Source organism: Pipistrellus kuhlii, unplaced genomic scaffold (genome assembly GCF_014108245.1).
Source record: "Pipistrellus kuhlii isolate mPipKuh1 unplaced genomic scaffold, mPipKuh1.p scaffold_m20_p_5, whole genome shotgun sequence".
NCBI lineage: Eukaryota > Metazoa > Chordata > Mammalia > Chiroptera > Vespertilionidae > Pipistrellus > Pipistrellus kuhlii.
Genome location: NW_023425551.1, coordinates 39,501,330 through 39,526,281, shown reverse-complemented (window position 1 = coordinate 39,526,281; position 24,952 = coordinate 39,501,330). Strand labels below are relative to the sequence as shown.

The window sequence follows — 24,952 nt, the reverse complement described above, 5'->3', positions numbered from 1 at the left end:
AGGCACACATTTGATAGCATTCGAGATCAACCAGTGTTTTCTTGCCAAAGAGTGATCATCTCTCCCAAAGGCGGGCGACATTTGGCTCAGGATCCGATGGGAGAGCTGCGGGAACTCAGAGCAGGAAGGCCCGGGAGAAAGGTTCCAAGGAATGTGAGGTGTCAAGGGAATCTTTCAGAGTGAAGCAATGAATATATTCAATTTTGAAGTACTTTGAGACCAAGAATATTTTGATAGCACACAATGTATAAGGGTTATAGTTTTATTCTTGTAAAGGATCTTGGCATAAACATTGTAGGGAGAAGTAAAAACAAAACAATAACAAGACAAACAACCTGCCCACCCTCACTCCCCAATAAATAAAGCAGAATCCCATACTGATATCGTGATACTAAACACTATAATGATGACGTGGGAACGAAGTGGTCTCTGAGCCTGCCTAAACAGAGTACTAGCCGTTCAGTGAGACACCACCTACCACCCAATATGTAAACCCTGGATGGAGTCTATGACTCAATATAAAGTGAAGAGAGTTGTTTGCTGTTTTGAGAGTTTATCTATAGTTTATTTTTAATCCAAATACTCATGCGTCTGTTTTGAAATAATCAATTATACATTTCACATCCTGCAGAAAGTGAAACAAGAGGGGAGTTTGGGGTTTTTGTATTAACATTATTATTTTGCTTAATTAAGGAGTTTTATGTGTTTGTTTCAAGCACTAAAAACAATTATAACTAAGTAAACAAAACAGAAATAATTGCAAGCCTCCTGGAGCTCTTGGAACTGAAGAAATACCTAAAAAACCCATACCTGAAGGCAGGCAGGATCCTGGGAGCTCCTTGGACCCAAGTAGCAGAGATCACATAATTGCCTTCTCAGGGAACCCCACTGTGATTAATTAGGCCCAACTTTCCCCCCTCGTAGCCCCTCAATTCCAAATTCAAAGAGAGAGAGTTTGAATGACCTGGCTCCCTGCTCAACACTGCTCAGGATTGCACACAGAGGAGACGTAGTGTTCCCGCAGGAAGCTGGGGTGCTATTATCAGAAAGAGACAGTAATTGCCAGGTAGTAAAAAATCAGTGAATATCTGCTATAGAATCCTTTAATCCTTTACAATTTGCTTATAGAGGAACCTTTTATGAAAAGACTGATTTCATGAACAACTGAAAGACGCTGATCCTTATATTCATCAGAACTTTGTATTACATATTTTATCCAGAGATTATTAATAATGAGTTATTATGAATGTAGAAGTGATTGTGCACTGTTAGAAATGGTAATAATTTGCATAGAAATCAAAAGGGATCTATTATTCCAAGAGAGTTTTAGCTGAGAGCTCTGATTCTTGTCCAATTAGCAGGGAATAATAACATAATCACAAACACAGAATGCGTTCAGTGTGGCATTCTCAGAAGCACTTCACAAATTCCATTTTATTTAACAGGGGAAAAGCCACAATGTGACTATATGTGGTATTTTTTAAACTATTTATAACTTTAGTTCACCTACTAATTTGTCAATGATTCATTTCTGGTCTTTGCGGTTGGTCTGAGTTGATGGAAAGATCCACAAGTAGATCCAAAGTTCTGGTCGAATGGTCTATGATCTTTGCAGGTTTCTACCATGGATAAAACTTCTCACCTTATCAAGGAATAGTTTGATTGTGCACCCACACCACCAGTAGAGAATAAATGTACCTCACAATGATTGTCAAACACATTGACACAAGAACTCCTAAGAGCGGAGGGAAAATCTCTTCCACCCCCACATACCTGCTAGTGTGAGACAGACAGGTGGGTTGAAGAAGTAGGTGGTGGGGGCAACCTATAAAGTCCTAAGTGGCAAGTTACAAGCCCACAGTCCTATTCTAGCTTACAGCTTAAGGCAAGTATTGGATTCTGTTCTACAGTATAGTACACTCTATTTTTAATTAATGTATTTTATTCATTTATATCTATTGTTGAAATATTACAGTTGTCCCCCCTTTTTTTTTTTACCATTGACCCCCTTCACCCTACACACCCTCCCCCTAGGACTTTTACCATACTATTGTCTGTGTGCATGGGCTATGCATATTTTCATGTAAGTTCTTTGGTGAATCTCTCTCCACCCACCCCTCCACCCCGCCCCCCACTTTCCCTCTGAAATTTATCATTCTGTTCCATACTTCTGTGTTTCTGGATCTATTTTGTTCATCAGTTTATTTTGTCCAATAGATTCCACATATGAGTGAGATCATGTGATACTTGTCTTTCTCTGACTTATTTCACTTAGCATAACAGTAATACTCTCCTCATCCTTCCATGCTGTCTCAAAGGGTAAGAGATCCTTCTTTTATTATAGCTGCATAGTATTCCATGGTGTAAACGTACCAAGGCTTTTTTATCCACTCATCTACCCATGGGCACTTGGGCTGTTTCCAGATCTTAGCTGTTGTAAATGGTGCTGCTATGAACATATGGGGTGCATATATTCTTTCTGAAGGCTGTTTTGAATTTCTTGGGATACTTTCCTAGAAGTGGGATCACTGGGTCAAATGGGAGTTCCATTTTTAATTTTTTTATGAAACTCCATGCTGTTTTACACAGTGGCTGCAGCTGTCTGCATTCCCACTAGGGTTCCCTTTTCTCCACATCCTTGCCAATATTTGTCATTTGTTGATTATTAATGATAACCATTCTGACAGATGTGAGGTGACACCTCAATTAATTTAAAATACACATACTATTACACACATACAACAACAATGAAAACCTAAAATAGAATTACCACTTCTTGAAGAAGCCTCTGTTCGCCTTGGTTTCACAATTCTCTCCCTAATACCTTCAAGTATATTTATGGCTTGAGAAGTACAAGTTGAACCCCTTTTTTTATTACAAACTATCTTCCATTTTTCAGTACTCAGTAGTAGAGCAATTGTAAAGTATGACTGAAGGTTGTCTTTTAATGGCAAACAGAATCATATGCATATCAAGTCTTATAAGGTAGTACTTTTACTAAAGATTATGTTATTTTTAATGCTAAAATCTTTAAGTCACATTTTTCCTAGTATTGGAAACCATTAAAATAATTGAAAAATGTAATTATTTTATTTGCTGTTGCAGCTTGCTTTATGCTATACATTTACTGCTGTCTTTGGGGAGCTCTATCCTGACACAGCTCCCAGTGCTGTAAAAACAGGTTCTATTGATGAACAGTTGAAGGCATGTTGAGTATCCAACTGAATTATTAAGAATAGGTGAAAAGGTTCCTGTCCAGAGAATGCCAATTTGGCCCCAAGAGGCCGACTTTTCTGACAGTTTCTGTACAAAGCATGGATTACTGAGTAACTGTTCCTACTGTTTGGTACATAACCCTGACACAGTTAAAAGGTGAGGGGAGGCGGTGTACAGAGAGTTAACAAGAAGAACCCCAAGTAATACAAAAATGTCCAGGAAGCAGGGAAAACTGAAAGGCACACAGAGGGCAAAACATTACTTCTGCCTGATGATTATTTCTTATTTGGCAAAAATAAAAATAAAAGGAGGGAATGGGGGGGGCATGGAACTAAAATGTGCTAGATAGATGCCAACGTTGAGGCATGATAGAGGCAAAACTGGGAGATTTTGTGATAGGAACACCTGTATGTCAATTTTAATGGTAATTATTCTGTTGAGAAATACAGTACATGTTAAATGTACCAAGAAGTCATTCAGTCATACCTGGCTCATTTTGGTCTATCTAGTTACCAAGCATTTTACGTTGCACATAGTTGGGGATTCATCAGTCATTCAGCATACACAGCATTTACTGAGCACCTGATGTTTTCGGGTGATGAGGATACAACGGTGAAGAAACAAAGCCCCTCACAAAGCTTGCATTCTGGTATCTCCAGGATGGTTGCATTCTCTGGCTGCAACCCGAGGAATCAGTGATATAAAGTATGGTTATCAAATGCCCAGACTCTGGAGCCAGATGGCCTGCGTTTGAGTGTGCTCTGCCATTTACTAACTGTGTGAACCTGGGCAAGTTTCTTAACCATTCTGGGCCCCAGACTCTTCATCAATAAAACTGGAATATAAGAAGGTAACTTATGTGCTCACATATATCTGTATATGTGTTAATGTATATATATTAATGTAAGTGCTCAGATCAATGTTTGGCACTAATAGGCACCATATAAGTGTCAGATATTTTTTCTTATATAGGGAAATTGATCTAAATTTAATCATGGGTAAAGAGTCCTTTATTATAGAGAAAATGATACAGACCAGATATGTCAAGATAATAAAACTTGATGTACTAATGTACCTCGATGGATTATTGGTATTTGCATTATTTGTTTAAAGAAATCAAGAGAGAGCATAACTCAGTGGTGATATATCTCTGGCCCTCAATTTCCTCAGCTGTGAAGAAGAGGTGGTAAAAGATTTCCAAGATAAAAGCTCCTTGAGAATTAAAAGAAATGATGTGTGCAAAGTGCTCAGCACAGGCCTAGCAGAGAATGAACATTTATTAAACAGTGGCTGGTGGCTATTAAAGTTTAACCTGATTATTTTAAATTGACATCATCTATTTAGATAGTTCCTGCCATTGAATTTCAACTCAAAAAGGACTTATGAAAATCTTCCATGAGAGCACTTCTAAAAATCCTTAAACATTGGTACATAGAGAAAAACAACAATCACTGCAGTGCTTAATCAAATCGTGTATGCCAAAGGTTAATATTGCTCCATCAAAAGGGGATCCTCCTAATAAATTTCCTCAGTCAGTAGATCCCAGTAGTGTCAAATGTAACTAAGTTGCCATAAACCTGTTCATGAATTTCATCATGATATGTTTTCAGTATTATTTATTGCTACATTTTTGTATTTTTGCATCTGTGTTCATAAGTAAAATACAATTTTTTTTAGCTTTTCATATCTTCTTTTGTCATCAAGATAAGAATTGGCTTCATATAATGAGTTAAGCTTCTTATTTTTCTGTTTTCTAGAATAATTTTTTAAGTGACAGCAGTATTCTCTGCTCTTTGAATTGTTGATATCACTCTGGCAAAATGATCTTGCTCTAGTATTTGTTTTTAGTTAGCATTTATGAATTCCATTTCTTTGACTGTTATTTGTTTAATCATAGTTTCTGATTAGAATTGGCATTTTTCTATTTGTGCAGAAACACAACCATTTATTTAATCAGTTTTTCAAATTTATTACCATAAAATTACTTCAAATAGTCATTTTTATTTTTTATGATAAACCAATATTATTTACTCTTTTTTGATATTTAATTTTCTTTTTCTCTTCTTGATTATTACACTTACCTAAAGCTTACCTTAATATTTTCTAGGTTTATGAAATTATAATTGACATATAAAATAGTATTAGCTTAAGTTGTACAACAAATAACTTAAAATACATATATATTGTGAAATTATTACCACAATAAGTTTAGTTAACATTCATCATCTCAGAAAATTATATGTGATATTAATTCTCTCAAATCTCTGCTCTCAATTTCAATAATTTCTATCCACACCTTAATTCTTTATTTCTTATTTCTTTGTACCATTGTTGAGTACAGATTGTTGAGTGACCGATTTATTAATTCATTTCCTGAAAACTGTGCAAATCTATTCATATCCTTGTATTAATAAATACTGTTTTAACTACATATTATAAAACTTGACAAGTGGTACCATCAATGTCATTTAGTTCTAAAGAGTTGAGATTTTCTTCATATTCATTTTGATTTTCTCTGTCACTCAATGGTTAATTACATATATAGAATATACTCTTTTGTTTTTATTTGTTAATGACTTCCTAGGTATGAAGCTAATTCTGACTTAAGTCTCAGTCTCTGATTCCAATAATTGTCTTCTAGTGGTGTGTCTAGGATAAAACATCCAGAATCTTTGCACTCACAAAATCAAGCTTTGCCATATAGAAAATATCATAGGGTTTAAAAAAACTATATATTAAAATAGGATTTTTTTAAGTGTCCACATAAATTTAGGTATTTAAATAAGAACAATTTCTCCCTTTTTCTTTAAGTAAACAACTAATGTTTCTATACTAGTTTTTAATCAAGATTTTAAAATATTTTAAAGTATTTGAAATAGAAGGAACTTATCATTTTGTTATGAAGAATAATGAGTTTTAGAGATAGTTTTGTAAACCTTTGTGTTTATATTCATTCATAAGGAGCCATCAATGGCAAAGAGGAAAAATCTTAACCAGAATGCTATTTAAAAAATTAAAAGCCTTGGTTCACATTTTTAACTGCAATCTGCTAAAATCTATAAGATCAATACTGTTCGCCATGAAATTTAATTCTTTCCTTTTGATAATTAATTTATTATTTTTAAATTTATTTTTATTTTTGAAACTATTACAGATGTCCTCCCCGCCACTGACCCCTTTCACTCTCCTTCCATTGCCTCCCATGCCTTCCCTGCACTGTTGTCTGTCCACAGGCTGTGCATATACACATACAAGGTCATTTGGTTAGTCCTTGCCCTGCCACCATTCTCCCTCTAAAATTCATCAGTCTATTGTTTGCTTCAATGTCTCTGGGTCTTTCTTGTTCATCAATTTATTTTGTTCATTAGATTCCACATATAAGCGGTATAATGTGATACTTGTCTTTCTCTGACTGGCTTATTTTGCTTAAGCCTCTCCATAATAATATCATTTTAATGCTATGAAAAATTATTTTGAGTGGCCCATCCCACATAAGTGGGAATGTTGTTCTAATGCCAATAGAGCATTTGATTATCACATCCTCGTAGATATTGGGAATAGTAAGACATTATTAAATGCAAACAATAAAAAGGGTAAGAACAATTTTAAGTTAAATAATGAGGGGTTTTTATTTGCCCAATTTTTGCATTAGTGCATTTACTAAAAAAAAAAAATATATATCAGATTAAGAGTTGCCATTTTCTACAGGATGACTATCCTGTTGCATTTTTAACAGTGAATATAAACTTATACCAAAAAATACAAAAACCTTTTCCTTTTAAAAGTTGTTTTTTATTTTTTACCGAACTTCATCTGAATTGCAAAGTTATATTGCCATCTCAAAAAGTACCCTAGCAAATAAATGATTATATCAACTGGGATGTTTTCACAAGTCTGGCCTGGTTTCCGAATATTAAAACTTTTAGCCATAGCTTTCATGATGGTAATCTGTCGTGCAGTGTTCAGCAAGCAAATAAAAATATAGCAAGTAAGGATGACATTGAAAAAATAAAATGTGACTGGCTTGAAGATACATGGTACATAGTGCATGTCTACCGAATTCTGACTTGTTTGTAACACTTAGGGGAAACTTCCTTTTAAAAGCAGGTTTTTTTGTTTGTTTGTCTTGTGTTTGTTTGTTGTTTGTTTTTTGCAAAAACGAAAGCTCTATTTCTCTCAGTGGTTTGATAACACTAAAAAGGAAAATTCAGTTGATTCTGCGATTAAATGTAATTTAGGATTTGCAGCATGTTCATCTCAAGTTATATTTATGATTAATTCTTCATTCCCTACACCTACCTACCCCGCTTTCTCTTTCTGTTTCATAGAAAAAATTATGACATCAACATCCAAAGGAATTCTCCGCCCATTTTTAATCGTCTGCTTAGTCCTGGGCCTCTTTATATCATGCCTTCTCGTTTACATCAAGCCCACCAACAGCTGGATCTTCAGCTCGATGGAGTCCACCAGCTCTGTGCTGAAAATGAAAAATTTCTTCACCACCAAAACTGATGATTTTAATGAAACGACTATTCTGATCTGGGTGTGGCCGTTCGGGCAGACCTTCGACCTCACCTCCTGCCAGGCGATGTTCAACATCCAGGGGTGCCACCTCACCACAGACCGTTCTCTGTACAACAAGTCCCACGCGGTTCTGATCCATCACCGAGACATCAGCTGGGACCTGACGAATTTACCTCAGCAGGCCAGGCCGCCCTTCCAGAAGTGGATCTGGATGAATCTGGAATCACCCACTCACACGCCCCAGAAGAACGGCATCGAGCACCTGTTCAATCTCACTCTGACTTACCGCCGCGACTCGGACATCCAAGTGCCTTACGGCCTGTTGACGGTGAGCACAAGCCCCTTCGTGTTCGAAGTGCCAAGCAAAGAGAAGTTGGTGTGCTGGGTTGTCAGTAACTGGAACCCCGAGCACGCCAGGGTCAAGTATTTCAATGAGCTGAGCAAAAGCATTGAGATCCACACCTACGGGCAAGCGTTCGGGGAGTATCTGAACAGTAAAAACTTGATCCCCACCATATCTACTTGTAAATTTTATCTCTCCTTCGAAAACTCGATCCACAAAGATTACATCACGGAAAAGCTCTACAATGCTCTTCTGGCTGGCTCAGTGCCTATTGTCCTGGGCCCATCTAGGGAGAACTATGAAAATTATATTCCAGCAGATTCGTTCATTCATGTGGAAGATTTTAACTCTCCAAGCGAGCTAGCAAAGCATCTGAAGGAGGTCGACAAAAACAATAAGTTGTACCTTAGTTACTTTAACTGGAAGAAAGATTTCACGGTAAATCTTCCGCGGTTTTGGGAATCGCACGCGTGCTTGGCTTGTGATCACGTGAAAAGGCATCAAGAATATAAGTCCGTTGGTAATTTAGAGAAATGGTTTTGGCATTAGAGTTTTCCAACATTAGCACACCTGGCAAATTCTTTCGATGAAATATCATAGACGTTTAGAGAATGAAAAGGGGGATGAGACATTCTGCTTTTCTGTCACACAATTTATTTTGATCACTCTCGGGTAACGTATATTTTGATGAAGATTTTTAAGAGTTCGGCATTAGCAATCACTCCATTTGGATTTAAATTATCCTATACATTCCTAATTATGTGCATTGAAAAAAATAATTTATTCTTCACTATCATTTATAAACATTGTTTTTTCACACTTTTTGTAGTTGTCAGTAATGTAAGTTTGTGGTACAATTACCGTTTATATATTGATCATCTGTTTAATCTATTTGAAATTAAAATGAAATGAACATCTTAAAACATGAAATCTTTTTCACTAAATATTATAACCTCTAGTTCCAAGTTTGCATAATATAACAAATGAAAAGTATTTGTAATTGAATTCTAACCTCTCTGACTTCTGAGTTGAACAAAGTGTGTAACTGTTGCTATTTGATCTATTTTTACCTGTTTACCATGTTTTCGAAGACAGAAATATTCATGTAGTGAAGAAGAAACATAGTGAAGCAAAACTGTTCTATTCAGAAAACTATTAGATTTCCCATATACTTTCATGAAGCAGATTTGCAAATGCAGCTACTATTCTCATGATCTTAAGTTAAATTATTGAAGTATTTTTAAATATGTATTTTGGGGGATTTTTAGTGTTATTAGAATTATTTCCTAGAAAATAACTTAAAAAATCTAAGACAGTTCTTTTTTTATCCTTATAACACATTATTATAATAAAAATAATTTATTCAAATAACAAAAGGATAGGTATAGATCGCATCACATTTCTAATTGGCACATAGATGTACAATTTTAATAACATACCAATTAAAATATTTTTTCTAGCCCCACTATTTAAAAGTTTATTTTAGCATATAGACAAATAAATAAGCATAACATTTGACAAACTTTTGTCCTATCATTTAAAAGAACCTAAATAGAATGAACATCAAGGAGTTAAATTTAACATGTGAAACATAACAAAGTGAGGTTTTATAAAATCTCAATGCATATTTATTGAATGAATAAATAAATGCCATTGACCATCAAGGGAATATTTTACTACTATCAATGAAATGACAGTTGTAGCCTAGAGGTACTCACTGGTGATGATGTTGTACATTTCTCTTTAGTAATTGTTTATACTTTAGCACATGGTAAGGCCCTCAGGGCTTTACCAAACCAAAATGAGTTTGTCATTACACTAAGTTTTTGGAGAATTCACTCGTGAACTTAGTTGCTGTACAGCATTTCTCCACCCTTAGGTTAAGGGCTAGCTAGAAATAAGCATAGAACAGCAGGTGAGAAAAGTTGGATTGCTAAGGATTCTTCAAGAAAAGTAGTCCCCAAAAGAACTTTATTCCATCCTTGGCAAAAACTCAAAAGACTTAGAATGTCCTGATAGGATCTGTTTGATTCTACGTGTGACTAATTCTAATAGTCCTATTACATGTGGCACCAGTACTGTACAACTCAAACCCACAACCTTCTACATCAAATTAAAGAGAAAGGGGCAAATGTCAATTCAGTAAAACGGAGGCGCCAACTGTTTCTAATAGGACTACCACAGGAGGGAACGAGCTCTCTAGAGCACTAGAAGAATTTGAGCAGAGGAAGAGTCCTGTGTTGATGGAGGATTGTTTGGTCCTCAGAATAATTTATTTACCCCTGATTGAATAGGCATGCTGGGTCAGGCAATGCCACAAGCAGGGAGAAAGATGAACAAGGAACTATCACTGTCTTGAAGTAGCTTATAATTAAGTGGAGAGATACAGAAAGCCTTCTTTGGATTCTCAATGGAGTTTACATGGATCACTGCTGATTTAATGAAAATAGGGAAGCAAATTTCCCTGATTGTTTCCGAGCTGCAAATTTGTTTACTCATGTGACTCAATGGAGATTTCCTCCGCAGAATTTCTTCTAACCACACTGGCTCAAGAAATGGTGTGTCTGTATGGCCGCCCTCCTAGATAAGGAAAGATTTCCACCCATATTTATTTTATTTTGTTAAAACAGTCATGTTCATTCATTTACATTTACTTTGTTATCTTTTTGTCCTATGAAAAGTATAGGCACAGAAAGAGGATTTATTACAAGCAAGTTTAGAAAGTACCTACTTTCTTCAAAAGCTGAACAATCATGACAAGCCACATTTGCTGTGGCAGATGCCCAGATTTTAATAAACTGAGAAACCTGCATACATTTCCTATATTGTCAACTATGAATTTGGATTCATTCTTAGACTGTGACTATAATCACATGCTGATAATATAACTCAAGCCAAGGCAATAATACTAATTGATTAACTAGAGCATCTCTATTTTGGAAACCCATTACCAAGTCTGAGAACAAGTTTTCTGAATTTGAAGTGCCAAAATAAATGAGTCAATTGGACCCTTCAGTTCTGGGTCCATTGATCTGTGAGTTTTAGGGCTGGAATTATAACAATGTTTACAAAGTAATCCCTTTATTCTACCTATGTGTTAACTAGATACAGAGATAATATTTATTCAAGACATATGTATACACATACCCAGCAGGTGTGGCCCAGTGGTTGTGCTTCGACCAATGAGCTAGGAGGTCCTGGTTCTATTCCCAAGATTGGGGCATATGCTCAGGCTGTGGGCTCGATTCCCGGGTCCCAGTGTGGGGCATGCAAGAGGCAGCTGATCAATGATTATTTCTCATCATTGATGTTTCTATCTCTCTCTCTCCCTCTCCCTTCAATAAAAATTTATTATTTAAAAATGCACACACACATCACAGATAGTGACATAGCCACGGTTAGAATTGAAAAGCTTGTATTTTTAAATCCTATGCTCCTATTCATATTATTTTCACTTTATCATAGAACTATGCCTCCATTCCTAAAAAATGTGAATGTCTACATGGTATCATTAGGGCCTATAGAATAATACACTCTATGTGGAAGCACTTTGACTTTTGAAAAAATATAAGTAAAAAAAAAACACACATTGAACTTGTTAGCAATCTTTCTGGTTTAAATATTTTAGGAGTTGAGCTTCAGCAAAAAGACTTGGGCTGTCATTACATTTTAAATCAAATGCATTCCTTAAGATAATGTGTAGTCCTCAGCACTGCTTTGTAAATCCTGCAGACAGCAAAATTCTATTTAAGGATATCTCATGGTAAATGATATGGATTTGATGAAATTGGCTTGCTGCTGATGATTATAAAAGCAATTATGTTAGGGGATAGTTGTGGACATAAAAAAAAAGAATCTACCATTTAAAAAATTTTATTTCAAAATACCAAAAAATCTATTACCTTCAATGCTATGATTATTTAAATATTAATTATTGTAGGCCTTAATAGTAAAAGCATATATTAATTTTATAGGCCTTATTAGTAGTAAGGATATATAATGAATTCTCTATATCAAGCAGTAATGATACTCTGAAGGAAAAAAATAAACATGGCAATCATATTTTATGACAGCCATAAATTTGAAAATATGAAGTAGAAACTGGTAAAAATCATCTTACTGGAAAATCAATATCAGTTACAATTTGTATATATTTACCAAATAAATCCTGATAGGCCTAGAATGTCCCGAAATGTTTTCTATTGCGAGGGCTTAGAAGGCTCAGAGTATTTGAGGTTTAAAGTGACAGACTATTTAGAAACTATTTGCTGAGCCTTTAAAGTCTTGCCTCCAATTGGAAGTTAAATATGGAAAGAATAGGAAACAGTATTATTGAAATCTTTTTGCTTAGCCTATTTGCAAATTAGATTCCATGAGTTTTAAGATAATCTACCTAGAAAATGTCTTTGTATGAATTAATATTACTAAAGCAAGTTTAGATTCTTACATTATGACTTTGTGCTTAAATATATCTTTGAATTCCCCTGAACACTATATCATTTAAACTTCTTAACAAATTAATTATAATCAGGCTGCTAACTATAATAAACTTCAGAACCTAAAAGACAAGACAGTGCCTAACATAGAGGAGGATCTCAGCAAATACTGCTGAAAGAACAAAAACGTTGTATTCATGAACAATATTTTTATTATGAGCTCCAGCTTATTGATGTCAGGTAGAGGTGATATTTTACATTTTTCATAAGTCAATGTGCTGCTGGATGCAAAGGAAGGCATTTTTTTGTTGTTATTGTTGTTCTTCCAGTTTTGCAGCATTCCAAGACCCCCAAAAAAGTAACATTTCAGAAAGGTTATCAAGGATTTGCAACATGTAAACACTCTTCAAATGTCAACATACCAACTGTTTCTAATAGGAAAGACAATTAATATTTAAGGGGAATTTAAAGTGCAAGCACTGTGAAGGGCACAGTATTTATTACCAGACTCTACCAGAAAATAGTTTACTTTCTCCCTAACCACAGTCCTTTGTATTGTAAACGTTGGTTAAGGTGTTTTTCGGAGTGTGTGTGTGTGTGTGTGTGTGTGTTTCCAATGATAAGCTCTACTACTATCTGAAGTGCTCTCCCTCTCAGTAATTCATATTGAATGCAACCATATTCATAAGCATTATCTAGAGCAGTTAACAGAACATAAATGATAGCCTGATATCTAGATATATGAATAATGCTAGGCTGGGTTATTGGTTCAATAGATTATAATTTTGAGAAAGCCAATGAACCCCTCTGGACTTTGCTGATTTTAAGGTTCCCTCTGGCACTACTTCTCTCACCTAAAATCTAAACTAATAAATTCATGTATTTGCAAGTGAAATTTCAATGACCATCTCAAAATAATTTTTGGAGATAACTACTCCAAGCTGACTTTCCTTTCATTTCTCTGAATAGATATGTAAAGTATAAAACTGATCAGGTAAACTACTGTGTGGAAAGAACCTAGTCCAGTGCTTGGACCATAGCAAGTGATCAATTAGCTAATCCTCCTCCTTTGACACCTTCTTCCCCTTATTTCTCTAGCTAAGTCCTTCACAATTCATGCATGCCTTACTCACTGAGACCTTAATTGTCTGCAGAAAACCAACCGTATATTTGACATTGTTTTAAAATATTTTAGATTTTTCTCTACCATCCACATTTTTATTGTAATAATCTAAAAAAAAAATTTATTGGTACAAAAATGGCTGGGCCAATAAAGGCAGATAGTCAAACTCCAGAGGCCAACAAAATAGGGAACATGATCTAAACCTAATTGAATGTATCTAGACAACTTAGTTATTTTTAAGCTTGTAATTAATATATTTACTCATTTGACTTAGTTTGAAAATATTTTTAAAAGAAATTCTGAACATCAGCTGCCTTTTGTTAGTGTTCCAGAAAACCTGGTTCCTAGAATTGCCAAAGGTGCTTATGCACACTCTGATTTATGGACCCTGTTCATGTAATTGGAATATCTTAAAATAATTTTTAAAAAATACAAAACATGTTTTAATACATTTCCTAATATGTTTTTTGTATGTTTGTTGTTGTTTTGTCCCATGCTGTAGTTTATGACCCATCCTAAGCCAGCAGTTCTCAAACACACATATGTCTTTGAGACTTTCTGTATCAGCTGCACAAGAATCATTTGAGAGAGTGTTAATAGTACAGTTTCTAATCCTCTAGGTCTGAGATCTGAGTTGGAATCTATATTTTAAAAATCTCCCCAGATAGGTCTGATGTGCTGTCAGCCTTGAGGTTTGCATTTTAGCTATCAATTAAATGGAAAATATTCTATTTCTCAATTGATATGAGCTATGGCCTTTCTTTGTTTCATGTGTATGGCCTTTCTTTCTGAATATGTCACTAAATATTTCCCTACTCAAAAGCCCTAGACATTTCTCTACATCTAATAATTTTGTGCCCAAGCATGATACTGATTAATCTCTTGATGTGGGTTGGGTTATTTATAGTCTCCAGTTCTTTTAAATCTGAGTGGTGTATATGTAGCAGTACATCTCAAGCTTGGATGAACATCTGAATCAACTAGAGAGGATTTAAAATTGTTGATGCCCAAAATACAGGTGGTTTGAGATAAGCCCCAGTGGCGGGCAGTTGTAAAAGCTCCACAGGTGATATGAATGTGAAACTGCCTCTGGGAATCATCAGTCTGCATAAAAGACTTTTGTAATTTTTTTTACCTGGAGAAATTATTAGGAACAGAGAAGGTTATATAACTTGAAAGAATATATCTCATTGTCTTTTTAGGCTCCAACTTTATGTTTGTATTTTATAACATAAAAGACTGGACTATCCAATTACCAGAATCTTTTACAGCCTTAAATTTCTATGCTCTGTGATCTGCTTCTCCTCTGTGTGTGTTTAAGAGATCTCTTTACCATGTGCCAGAGTCCTGGCTTGATGGGTGGAAAAGTAATTTACAATTGGGATACAGCAACATGACATAGCATCCAGATTTTATGACCATAAATTTAGGATTGAATCCAAACTCTGCCACTCATTAACTGTGAGTCAGTTACTTGACTTCTCTTAGCCTCAGATTTTGCATCTGTAATGTGGAGGCAGCATCTTCTTGATGGGTGTGTGTGTGTGTGTGTGTGTGTGTGTGTGTGTAGAATCACATGTGTCAAACACAAGGCCCGCGGGCCAAATCCGCCCCGCCAGGCCTTGCAATGTGGCCCGCACCGCGCTGTCATCACTGCACTCCGCTGCGTTTCCATCACAATGACAGTTTATGACTGTTCAGTAAACCATTCGGCCCGCGATTTAGGCTGGATTTTAGATTTTGGCCCCTTCTCTGATTGAGTTCGACACCCCTAGTGTAGATGAAATGACACTTAAGTGACTAGATAACATCTTTAATTAGTATCATTTACTATGATAAAACTCATTGTGAGGAATCCAAATCTAGTTCCAAAAATCTGAAATTGTTAAGCAGAGAGCTTATAAGTATCATTGCAAATTTAAATAAGCCAAAGGAATAATCTTCAGGAGAAGAGAAACAAAAATAGTGCAGAAATGTGAGCATTTACATTTTTTGTAATTACTAAGTAATTGAAGGGGTGCAGGAGCTGGCAGTGAGTGGTTGTGCATAAACATTATTAAGCAAATATACCACTTCTTAAAATAATTGGAACCCATGCAGACCTAATTTTTCCTCACTGTTATAAGCAATCAGTAATCTAACAGACAATTTAGGGTATGATCAGTAGTATAGCTCAAGTCACAGAATTCAATAGCAGGAAGATTCTCAGAAATCATTATCTATTAAGGAAAGAGGTCTAGAAATGTTCAATAACTTGACTTAATCCATCACTTCAACTGGTCCACTAGTTTAATCCCAGATTAATGAACTATATAAGTTAGAATACATAATCAAGTCTCCATCTACTTTCCCTAAATTTAAAAGAATGCTAAAAGTTAGTTTTTAAATGATCGTGTATAAATTTAATAAACAGAAATATATTAGCTTAGTGGTGCAGAAATAAAATAATTCTTAGACAATCTGTGATTAAGACCATTCTAATTGTTAATTGCATAATAAATAGAATTTTTACATGAATAATCTCAACTATTCATGTGCACAAATTCTAAATGGTACTGTAATAAAAAAAGCAAGCTTAAAAATGTTTTCTATTCATGTGCATAAAAATAAATGATATTCAAAATAGTATTTTTAAAGTTAGCTCTTTAAAGAATATTAGGAGTGTTTATTTCAGATACAACATTAGAAAACTTCAAAATTTAAGTTATTTTTCTGAGTTCTCTGGCAACCAGATTGTTGAAAGTAGTTGTACTATAATAGTATAACTGTAAACTATGTTAAATTAGAGTTTGTTGAACTTTCGTTGTGAAAAACAAATGAAAGATTTTTCTGACAATTTTTAAGAGTGACTTCTACAAAGAGGTATGTTAATTACTGGGATTCTTTAGACACATGGCTGCATTTCATTTTCATTAATGAGGGTGTAGGAGATAGAAAAGCAGGCTCGGCATAAATGATACCCAAAGTGAATGAACAACCTAGTGCTACTCATTATGCAAGACATATGTGCCAGCAATCAGAGCGCATCCTCAGATTTCTGTTTAGCTTCATTAGCCATCTTCAGTCCTTTGGGTGGGACAATCCTGAAGATGTCATCCTCATCTAAGGCGAGATTGCCAGAGCACAGTTCACTGCCATCTAGGGCAGATTGTGTGTCTCCAGAGACTGTAATTAGATCAGGCCTTTCACACACTGGTTTTCTTTTTGAGAGCCCTTGAACAAATCAAGCATACATGGTTGTCTATGTAAAACTAAGAGCTGTTCACTTTCTTAGAGCACAGATGACCTATCTCAAATATTTTATATATTACTTTAAAATAATGAATCAAAGGGCAAAGTCTACAATAATTGAAAGCAGTTTACTAACAAAAAGAAAAACCTTTCAGCATGTAGATGTTCTACATTCAAATCAATGAGAGCTCTCACCCTAAAGATTGACAGGCTGTGTGGCATTGGAAATGGAGATAGAAAAAAAAAAGTAGTGAAAATAATGGCATCTTTTTCACTCTTAAATAAAAATGTAAATCTCTAGAGCTATCAGCATGGTGTCAACCTTCAAAAACAATATTTATATTCATCTGGGTTCCCCCCCCCCCTTTTTTTCTCGTTTTCTTTTGCTTAAAAGGTTGGGTTTGGTAGGAGTCGAGGTTAGTGAAGTAAATCTGACAATATAAAATAACATTTTTATAAATCAGGTCTAAGACAAAGGGAAGAAGGAGTGTTTGCTGGCAGAAATACAAGTGGTCAGAAATACTTGGATGAAATTATTGAGCTTAATCATCTTCATTGGAATAATAGGGTTTATTCTGAAGCTGCAGAACACATATGAGTCATAGAGGTTTTATTTTTTTAATATATTTTATTGATATTTACAGAGAGGAAGGGAGACAGTTAGAAACATCAATCAGCTGCCTCCTACACACTCCCCACTGGGGATGTGCCTTCAACCAAGGTACATGCCCTTGACCAGAATTGAACCCGGGACCCTTCAATCCACAGGCCAGCGCTCTCTCCACTGAGCCAAACCAGTCTCAACAAATCATAGAGGTTTTAAAGGGCAAAAATAGAAAGCTAAAAGTCTAAAGGTAGATTCAAATATACAAAGCGGCAGGAGGGAGAGAAGTGGTGACGAGAAACAAGAAAGGGAACAGTAAACAAAGATCAGAACCCACGTTCCAGTTTGCACAATCAATTGTATAATTCACTGGCTTTTCTGAACTATAGATTTCTCATCTGTCAATGGGATGTGGTGAACTTCACGTTAAAAATCCCCCAAGAAGCTCTTAATAAATTTTAATTGATTAGTTAAGACATTCTGGGTTAATTAGCCTGGCACCGAGCATGGCTGCCATATATTCTAGAATTTTTTTTTCTTCTTTTCTTCCTTCTCTTTTCTATGTGGCTATGTCACTGCTCTGGAAGGGAGAGAAGGGAGGGAAAGAAAACCACGCAATTTCTTCAGGAGCTCTAGCTGAAGAGCTGCCAAAGAAGAAAGCTGCAATGGAGTTTTTGCAAGTGAAGAATGGAGACTTTATATGTTTCCTTTTATCTCATTTCTTCAAGAACTCACACATGCCTATACCTTTTTATGTAGTTTAAGTATGACTGAATAAAACAATTTACTTAAGTCCGGAAGCTCTAAATTTTTATGATGAAACAAAATGTGCCAATTCTAGCCAATCTGTGAATGTAAGGGTCAGTAATCCATAAACTATTTGGGTAGTAATTATATGTTTCATTAATGTAATGTGATTTTGCACTACTGTATCATTGTATTTAAGCAGAATCTTTAAAATACCCTGAAACCTAAATGCCAAATGTACAGTTTATAGGTTCATGTTATTTCTTATAAGGATTTAATTGCATTGTGCTAACAGTTGTTTAATGCTATTAATGTTCTGTATGTGTTACTACTGTGATTCAAACCCATGAGGTTGTAAGCACACTAATTGATCATCCGGATTTTTATAGATAAAATCACCCATTGATCAGAAATCACTTTTCTACTTATTTTTTTGTAGAGTATTTTTCCACACTTGAAAAACAAACATGATTATTTTATATCAAACATCAGCTTTTCTTTAAATCTTATTTTAGTAGCCAGTGCATGTTTGAAATAAAATGTGTTAGAAATTATATAATATTAAGATTGTGCTATATTGGGGGGAAATGCATGCTGTTGGCGAATCATGCAACTTTGGGGAAATTTACACTGCCAACTCACATGCAGGCATGTCTCAATCCATGTGCATGATTTATGTCCTTTCAAAAATCTTTTTTAAACTTTAGTAAAGTGAAAATGGCATTCTTAGTGTTAAGAGCCAATAGACAAAGCTGCTTTGCTTTTTTTAATGTCGCAGTATATTGTGGTAAATTTACCCCTTCCCCAAATTTTCTTCTTTGATTTTCTAGTTGGCAATAAATAAAATTATTTATTGGCAAATGATATAATTTACTGTATAGCAACTTACTATAATAAGCATGAAGATGTGATAAAAATCATGTTAATAGTTCAAATCTATGAACACAATATTCTGGCAGCTTTTTCTACAATCAAAAATGGTATGTCTTTTTTTTTTTTTTTTTTTTTTTTACACTGCCAAAATCAGTACTACTGCCAGGGTGGGGGTAACTTGAGGTCAGGTCTGCACTACATTAATTTGAGTAATAATGTAGGACATCTAGGAAGTGTGGACAGCCAATCAGAGTAACTGATAGAAGAAAAGTAAACTTCATTTTTTTCTCAGTAACTTAGGTAATTAAGAAAAAAATTGCATAGAAAATATGAATTTTGGCTGCAGAGACCAAGCCTCTACATGCTAACAATTTGCAGTAGTCTTTAGAAATAGAAATTATTCAGTGTAGTTTCCTTTTCGTGTTTGCTTTGTTTTCTTCTTCAGAAAATATACTTGTGTTTTTGAAAGGGCTTAATTCCAAATGGATAATATTATGAACCAATGACCACCACCCCAATGAAATAAGTCATTCATCATGTTATGTTATGTCTAGAACATAGCACTCGGTGACTTAAAACACCAATATAAACATTTACACTGCCGGAAGGTAATTTCATTGCTATGTTATTAAAGCAGTTGGGATCCTATTTATACATTTATTTATTTATTTACAGAAGTTTGGTTCATTCGAGTTCAATTTTAACAGCTTCAGTGAAGTTACTATATATAATTATAATAAAAGTTGACTCTAGCTACTACTCCAAGAGAAAATCATACAACAGAATTTCCCTACATCCTGGAGTAAAGCATTAATCCAAATGATAAGTAATCAGCCCACCATCAACATGATTTTGTATGTGTATGATATACAACAAAACTGATCTTGTTCTTAATTTGCTAACATATTGTTGCCTCTTCATAGATTCAACCTGTAAATAACATAAAACATCATGTGGCTAAGCCAATATTTTAATAAGCCATGAAAGGCAAAATGCCATAGGGAATCAATAAATTCAGCTATTTGGGTAACTTGTGTTTTCCACAAATAATACTGCAGATGTTATTTGAAATTTTCTTCCCTTAAAAATATCAAAATGTATGTTCCTGCCCATTAATGTCTTTCTGGGACTATAAATAAATATTTGGTATGATTGTTATAGTTAAAATTTTGTTAAATTTTTGTTCAATAATTTTTGGTGATTTCAGCATCTGTGCTAAGATTCCAAGGCAGGAATAAATGTGTAAAGGATTTGAGCCTTTATGTGTAAGAAGAAATCTCTCCAATCATATTTCCTATATTTAGTGTAAGTACTTCAGTGATTTACCACTGGAATTATTCCTTGAATGTATAAATAATGGTGTTCTGTTCAAGCCTAATGAATTTCTGTACTGTGAATATTTAAAATAAAAGAATTCAATTTCAATGTGCAAAATAGTGCTGGTCATTTGTAATGCTTACATTGAAAATCATTCACTCAAGAAGATTCATTTTCAGTTACATAAAAAAATCTAGATTCCCTATATATACTAAATTGAAATTAAAAAAACAATTATATTTTATATATTACACAATTAGTACAAATAACAAATTAAAAGATAACAGTAAACACATATAAACTATCCTACAGCAGTTTGTTTTCTTAATCTTGCATTATTGTAATGAACTTGGACCAGCTTAGATCTATTAATGATTTCAATTTGTATGTGTGATGTGGAGGAATAGGTGAATCTATCCAACTCTCTTCATTCAGCCTTGATCTAGCTTAAAAGATGCCTTATGTTGCATCCCCAATTTACTACTCTACATACTCTCCTAATTGTTTTTATTAAGGGCTATACACTCAATTATTTTCACAGGCTAGGGTTTCATTGTGTGTGTATCTATTATGGACATCCTTCTTCAGCCACAAGTTTTGAATATCCAGGTAATTACTGTCATCTAACTTCCTTTAGACTCCGTGCCTTGGATAGCTCACTGTGAGGGGCTTTTAGCATCATATTCTCGTCTTTTTTTTTTTTTTACCTACCTGTTACAAATTATGTTGCCTAAAAGCTTAGAAATCATTCTTGATTATTTCTCTTCCTTTTCTGCACATCCACTTGACCATGAAATATCTCTCTCAAATATGTCCCCTTTCTTCCAGCCTAATGCCATTGCCTCTTTTATCAATGAGGCCTTCACCATTTGCAATACTTTGCAAAAGTTATTTCCTCATTTAGTAGCAAGTCATATACATTCCTTAAAGTTGGCTTTTACAAATATTTCTAAGGTCTTGTTTGCTCCCTTGTAATATTTCATTACATTTGCACTTCTGTGATAGCTCCCACATCCATCCAGAACCCAGGCTGTTATTGTACTTTGCCCAGTGAACTTTTGGCATCCTTAAGATTACACTCAAGAGTCACATCCATTTACAAAATATATTCTGTATGTCAAATAGATTTCAGAGGCTTCAAAAGTCAAGACAACAGGTGAGGTGATCTGTATTTTCATGGAAGAAGTTCTGAAATAGTTCTTGAAGAAAGAATTCAGTCAGGCAAGATGAGAGGCTATATGGATATACTTTTCAATGAGGATATGAACAAAGTCTTAGAGGCAGGATACACTGAATAAACATGGGTGATTTTAATAGTTAATAAAAATGTTAAATAAGTCATTAGGGTGTTGAAAATAAAAAGATTAGAATATGGAGAGCTTGACACTCAAACCTATAATGCAGTAAGCTGATTGATTTAAAATGGTTTATACTGAAGCATGATGGAAAGTCATTGAAAATTTGTAAGCTGATGTACAGTATGAGCAAAGCCACAAAACATGTCTCTCTAGAACTGAATCATTTAAAGAATGGAAACTAGCATCATAACATCTTATCCATCTTCATGTCCAATTCCAATGTCTCTTACTTTAGCTGAAGGGATGCCCTGTGATCCGATGTTTGCAGTGTTAGTTCTGGAGCAAAACTGCTCACGTTCAACTATCAGACTCTCACTGCCAGCTCTGTGGCCTTAGCAAGGTTATTTCACCTTGAATCACCTCAGTTTTCATCCATAAATACAAGAATAACAACACCTTACTCATAAGATTGTTGAGAAGATTAAATGACATAATGCACATGAAAGATTTATATATTGTAGCATTGAAATAGTAAGCACTCAATAACTCTTAGCTATTACTTTCAAAGTAACACAAACATTTTCCTAAACATCTTTCCTTCAGTCCCTCCAGTCTCTATTAAGCCATTTTATCCTAAAAATATATTGCTTTTGTTAAAACTTCAGATCTCCAAATTATCCCTTTGTTTTTGAATAAGCAGAGAAAATGTTAGAAAACATGACTGGATATACTAGAAGCCGGAAGAATATTGTATTTTTGATAATTTATTATAATAAGTCAGAGACTCTGAAACAAAAAATTTCATGTAGACCACCCAGACTCAGTTTTGGGAATTACCATAACTATAGTAAGCTGGTGATGTGGTAGCTCAGAAGGCTTCTTAAAAATTTTAGAATACCTTTAACTTTACGTTGCCATAACCAGCATAAGAATAAACTTGATTCCCAGAAGCCAGCAGGGATATGATTCCCCACAACACACAGTTAATGTAAAAAGAAGAGCAAATAGGTTATTCTTGAAGGTTGAATATTCCTCTGGGATTGTCAGATTATATCATAATATTAAATATTGAGCACAAAAGCTACAGTCACCCATAAAGCTCAGGATTGTAATTATGCAAACCATAATTACTTCAGTGAAATCACCAGTTTTAGAGATTATGAGTATAGGAGCACAAGAAAACATTTGCACGACCATTTGGCCATCCATTAAATTTGTTGGCATATGTTATTTATTTTTGTAAATGACCATGTTTGCAAATGATTACTCTGCCTCTGAAAACTGCATCAAATGGGGCCCTTCAATCTATGTCCCAAATTAGGCTAGTATCAAACACTTATTTTTTGCGATGCTCACTGAATAAAAATTGGGTCAGTCATCAAAAACATTTGAAAAATGCTTTGTAATATATTCCTTTTCAGAGATTTATACTGTACTTTTATATGTGAAAGTCCCCGAGACAACCTTCAATAAAGGAGTGTGTTTACTTTTATTAACTCAGCATTTCTCAAATATATTTTACATCAGAAATTCTGTTTTCCTGGAGTGCTAATTACATTCCATAAAAATAGTGGTTGAGTAGCACTGTGGAGAGTGCTGCTCAGAGGCCGGTTGTTTTTTGCTCTAATGCATTCTGGGTTCAGCAGAGCCTGAGCATCCCCGGATGGTGTTGTACCGTTATCTGCTTTTGCTAATGGACTGTTTTGGACCTTTGTCTGCCCTAGACCCAACAAACCGGAGTGGCTCTGCATTCACATTCCATGCTCATCCCAGAAACCTAAAGTCCTCCCTAGAAGAAATGTCCAATAGTTCTATTAGTTGTTTGCCAAAACACCTGGGCCCATCCAGATTCTTTATTAGACTACCCAATGAAACGATCCCTAGTACATTATGTGAAATGACCCTACCTCCCCTCGCCAAAAAAAAACCAAAAACTCATCTTCTATCTTAGAATTTGTAAAGTTTGAGAGGAAAAAATCCTGAATATACTAATCCTGAAATTAGTGCAAAGCACATGCTGACAATGAGTTAGATTAAGCAAAGTCCTTGATCCTGCCCCTTCCCAGCCCCCTCCTTTAATCACTTTCAGGTTCAAATGTCTTTCAGATACGGTCTTGTTAACTACACTAAGAAAGGAGAACCTGAGACCTGGAAATAGTGCTGCCAACCGACACCGAGCAGGTACTAAGAGGTAAGCCAAGGTTTTAGATAATAAAGGTGAGTTTATTCCAGTACATACAGCATAATGTGATATCCACAGATTAAGGCAACTGGCAACAAATGATTAGGGCAGAAGGAGAAGCAAGTGCATTTCTTTATGTGAAACAGAAACCCATTCATGGAGCAGGAGGCATAGAAGGCTGGGAGAAGAGTGTGAGGGAAGGTACTGCAAAGCAGACTTGGGTTCTTGGGAGACCAGGACTTCATGGCATCAGGGACTCAGGAGGATATGGACCAAAGGAAGACTCAGACACTCAGCAATCAGAATGGAAACCAAAGGTGAGAGAGCACTTTAGACCCGTGGTTGGCAGCCTGCAGCTTGCGAGCCACATGCGGCTCTTTGGCCCCTTGAGTGTGGCTCTTCCACAAAATACCACAGCCTGGGGGAGTCTATTTTAAAGAAATGGCGTTAGAAGAAGTTTAAGTTTAAAAAATCTGGCTCTCAAAAGAAATTTCAGTCGTTGTACTGTTGATATTTGGCTCTGTTGACTAATGAGTTTGCTGACCACTGCCTTAGACTATCTTAGAGTGTCTAACAGAGCTTTTTAAGTGACCTGGCCTTAATTTGGACAAGCCTCTGAGCTTATAGATGATACTCTATTACTTACTATATAAGAGAAGGTCAGGAACTCAGAATTCCCTAACATCTCATAGCTTAATGATCTGGTCAGATAATTCACATTTCCTGGCTGTAAAAACACTTATAGGCCAGGAATTTACTTTGGCAAAGCTAGAGGCAAATGATGGAGTGGTTTTGAGAACTATTGTCATCAGCTCTCTTCAGATGGCCTCTTTCTCAAAGAAATGCAGTGTTCTTCATTGTTTACTTCTGGAGAAGAATCCACTCTCCTAGAGATATATTTTTACCCAGATAGCCATGTAACAGACCTGCAGAAATGCATTTATCTATAGCTAAATAATCTATACTATTTACCATATCTTTCTATTAGGGATTATAATGACTTTGGCACAGAGAAGGCAAAGTATAGAGAAGAAATAAATAATCCCAATTAACTGTAT

At 35.1% G+C, this 24,952-nt stretch overlaps 1 protein-coding gene and 2 long non-coding RNA genes across 4 annotated transcripts in view; all 3 read left to right on the top strand.

The window, feature by feature from the left end:
* FUT9 (fucosyltransferase 9) overlaps window positions 1-11,423 on the top strand; it is a 69,638-nt gene extending 58,215 nt beyond the window's left edge. The window contains exons 1-2 of one of the 2 annotated variants that reach the window (XM_036415119.2): window positions 3,720-4,066; window positions 7,545-11,423. In XM_036415119.2, coding sequence (XP_036271012.1) covers window positions 7,553-8,632 — 1,080 coding nt within the window. In that variant the 5' untranslated portion in view covers window positions 3,720-4,066; window positions 7,545-7,552 and the 3' untranslated portion in view covers window positions 8,633-11,423. Of the gene's footprint in view, window positions 1-3,719; window positions 4,067-7,544 lie in introns of those variants that run through there. The other variant, XM_045572906.1, reaches the window with a different exon arrangement.
* On the top strand, window positions 1,579-15,207 carry LOC118705978. The gene is made up of 3 exons (XR_004983873.2): window positions 1,579-1,590; window positions 4,756-4,761; window positions 14,661-15,207. It is a non-coding gene; the product is annotated as an uncharacterized LOC118705978 (long non-coding RNA).
* Window positions 15,208-15,509: 302 nt separating this feature from the next.
* LOC118705977 lies at window positions 15,510-20,531 on the top strand. Its single transcript, XR_004983872.2, has 2 exons — window positions 15,510-17,480; window positions 17,690-20,531. It is a non-coding gene; the product is annotated as an uncharacterized LOC118705977 (long non-coding RNA).
* The last annotated feature ends 4,421 nt before the right edge of the window (window positions 20,532-24,952 follow it).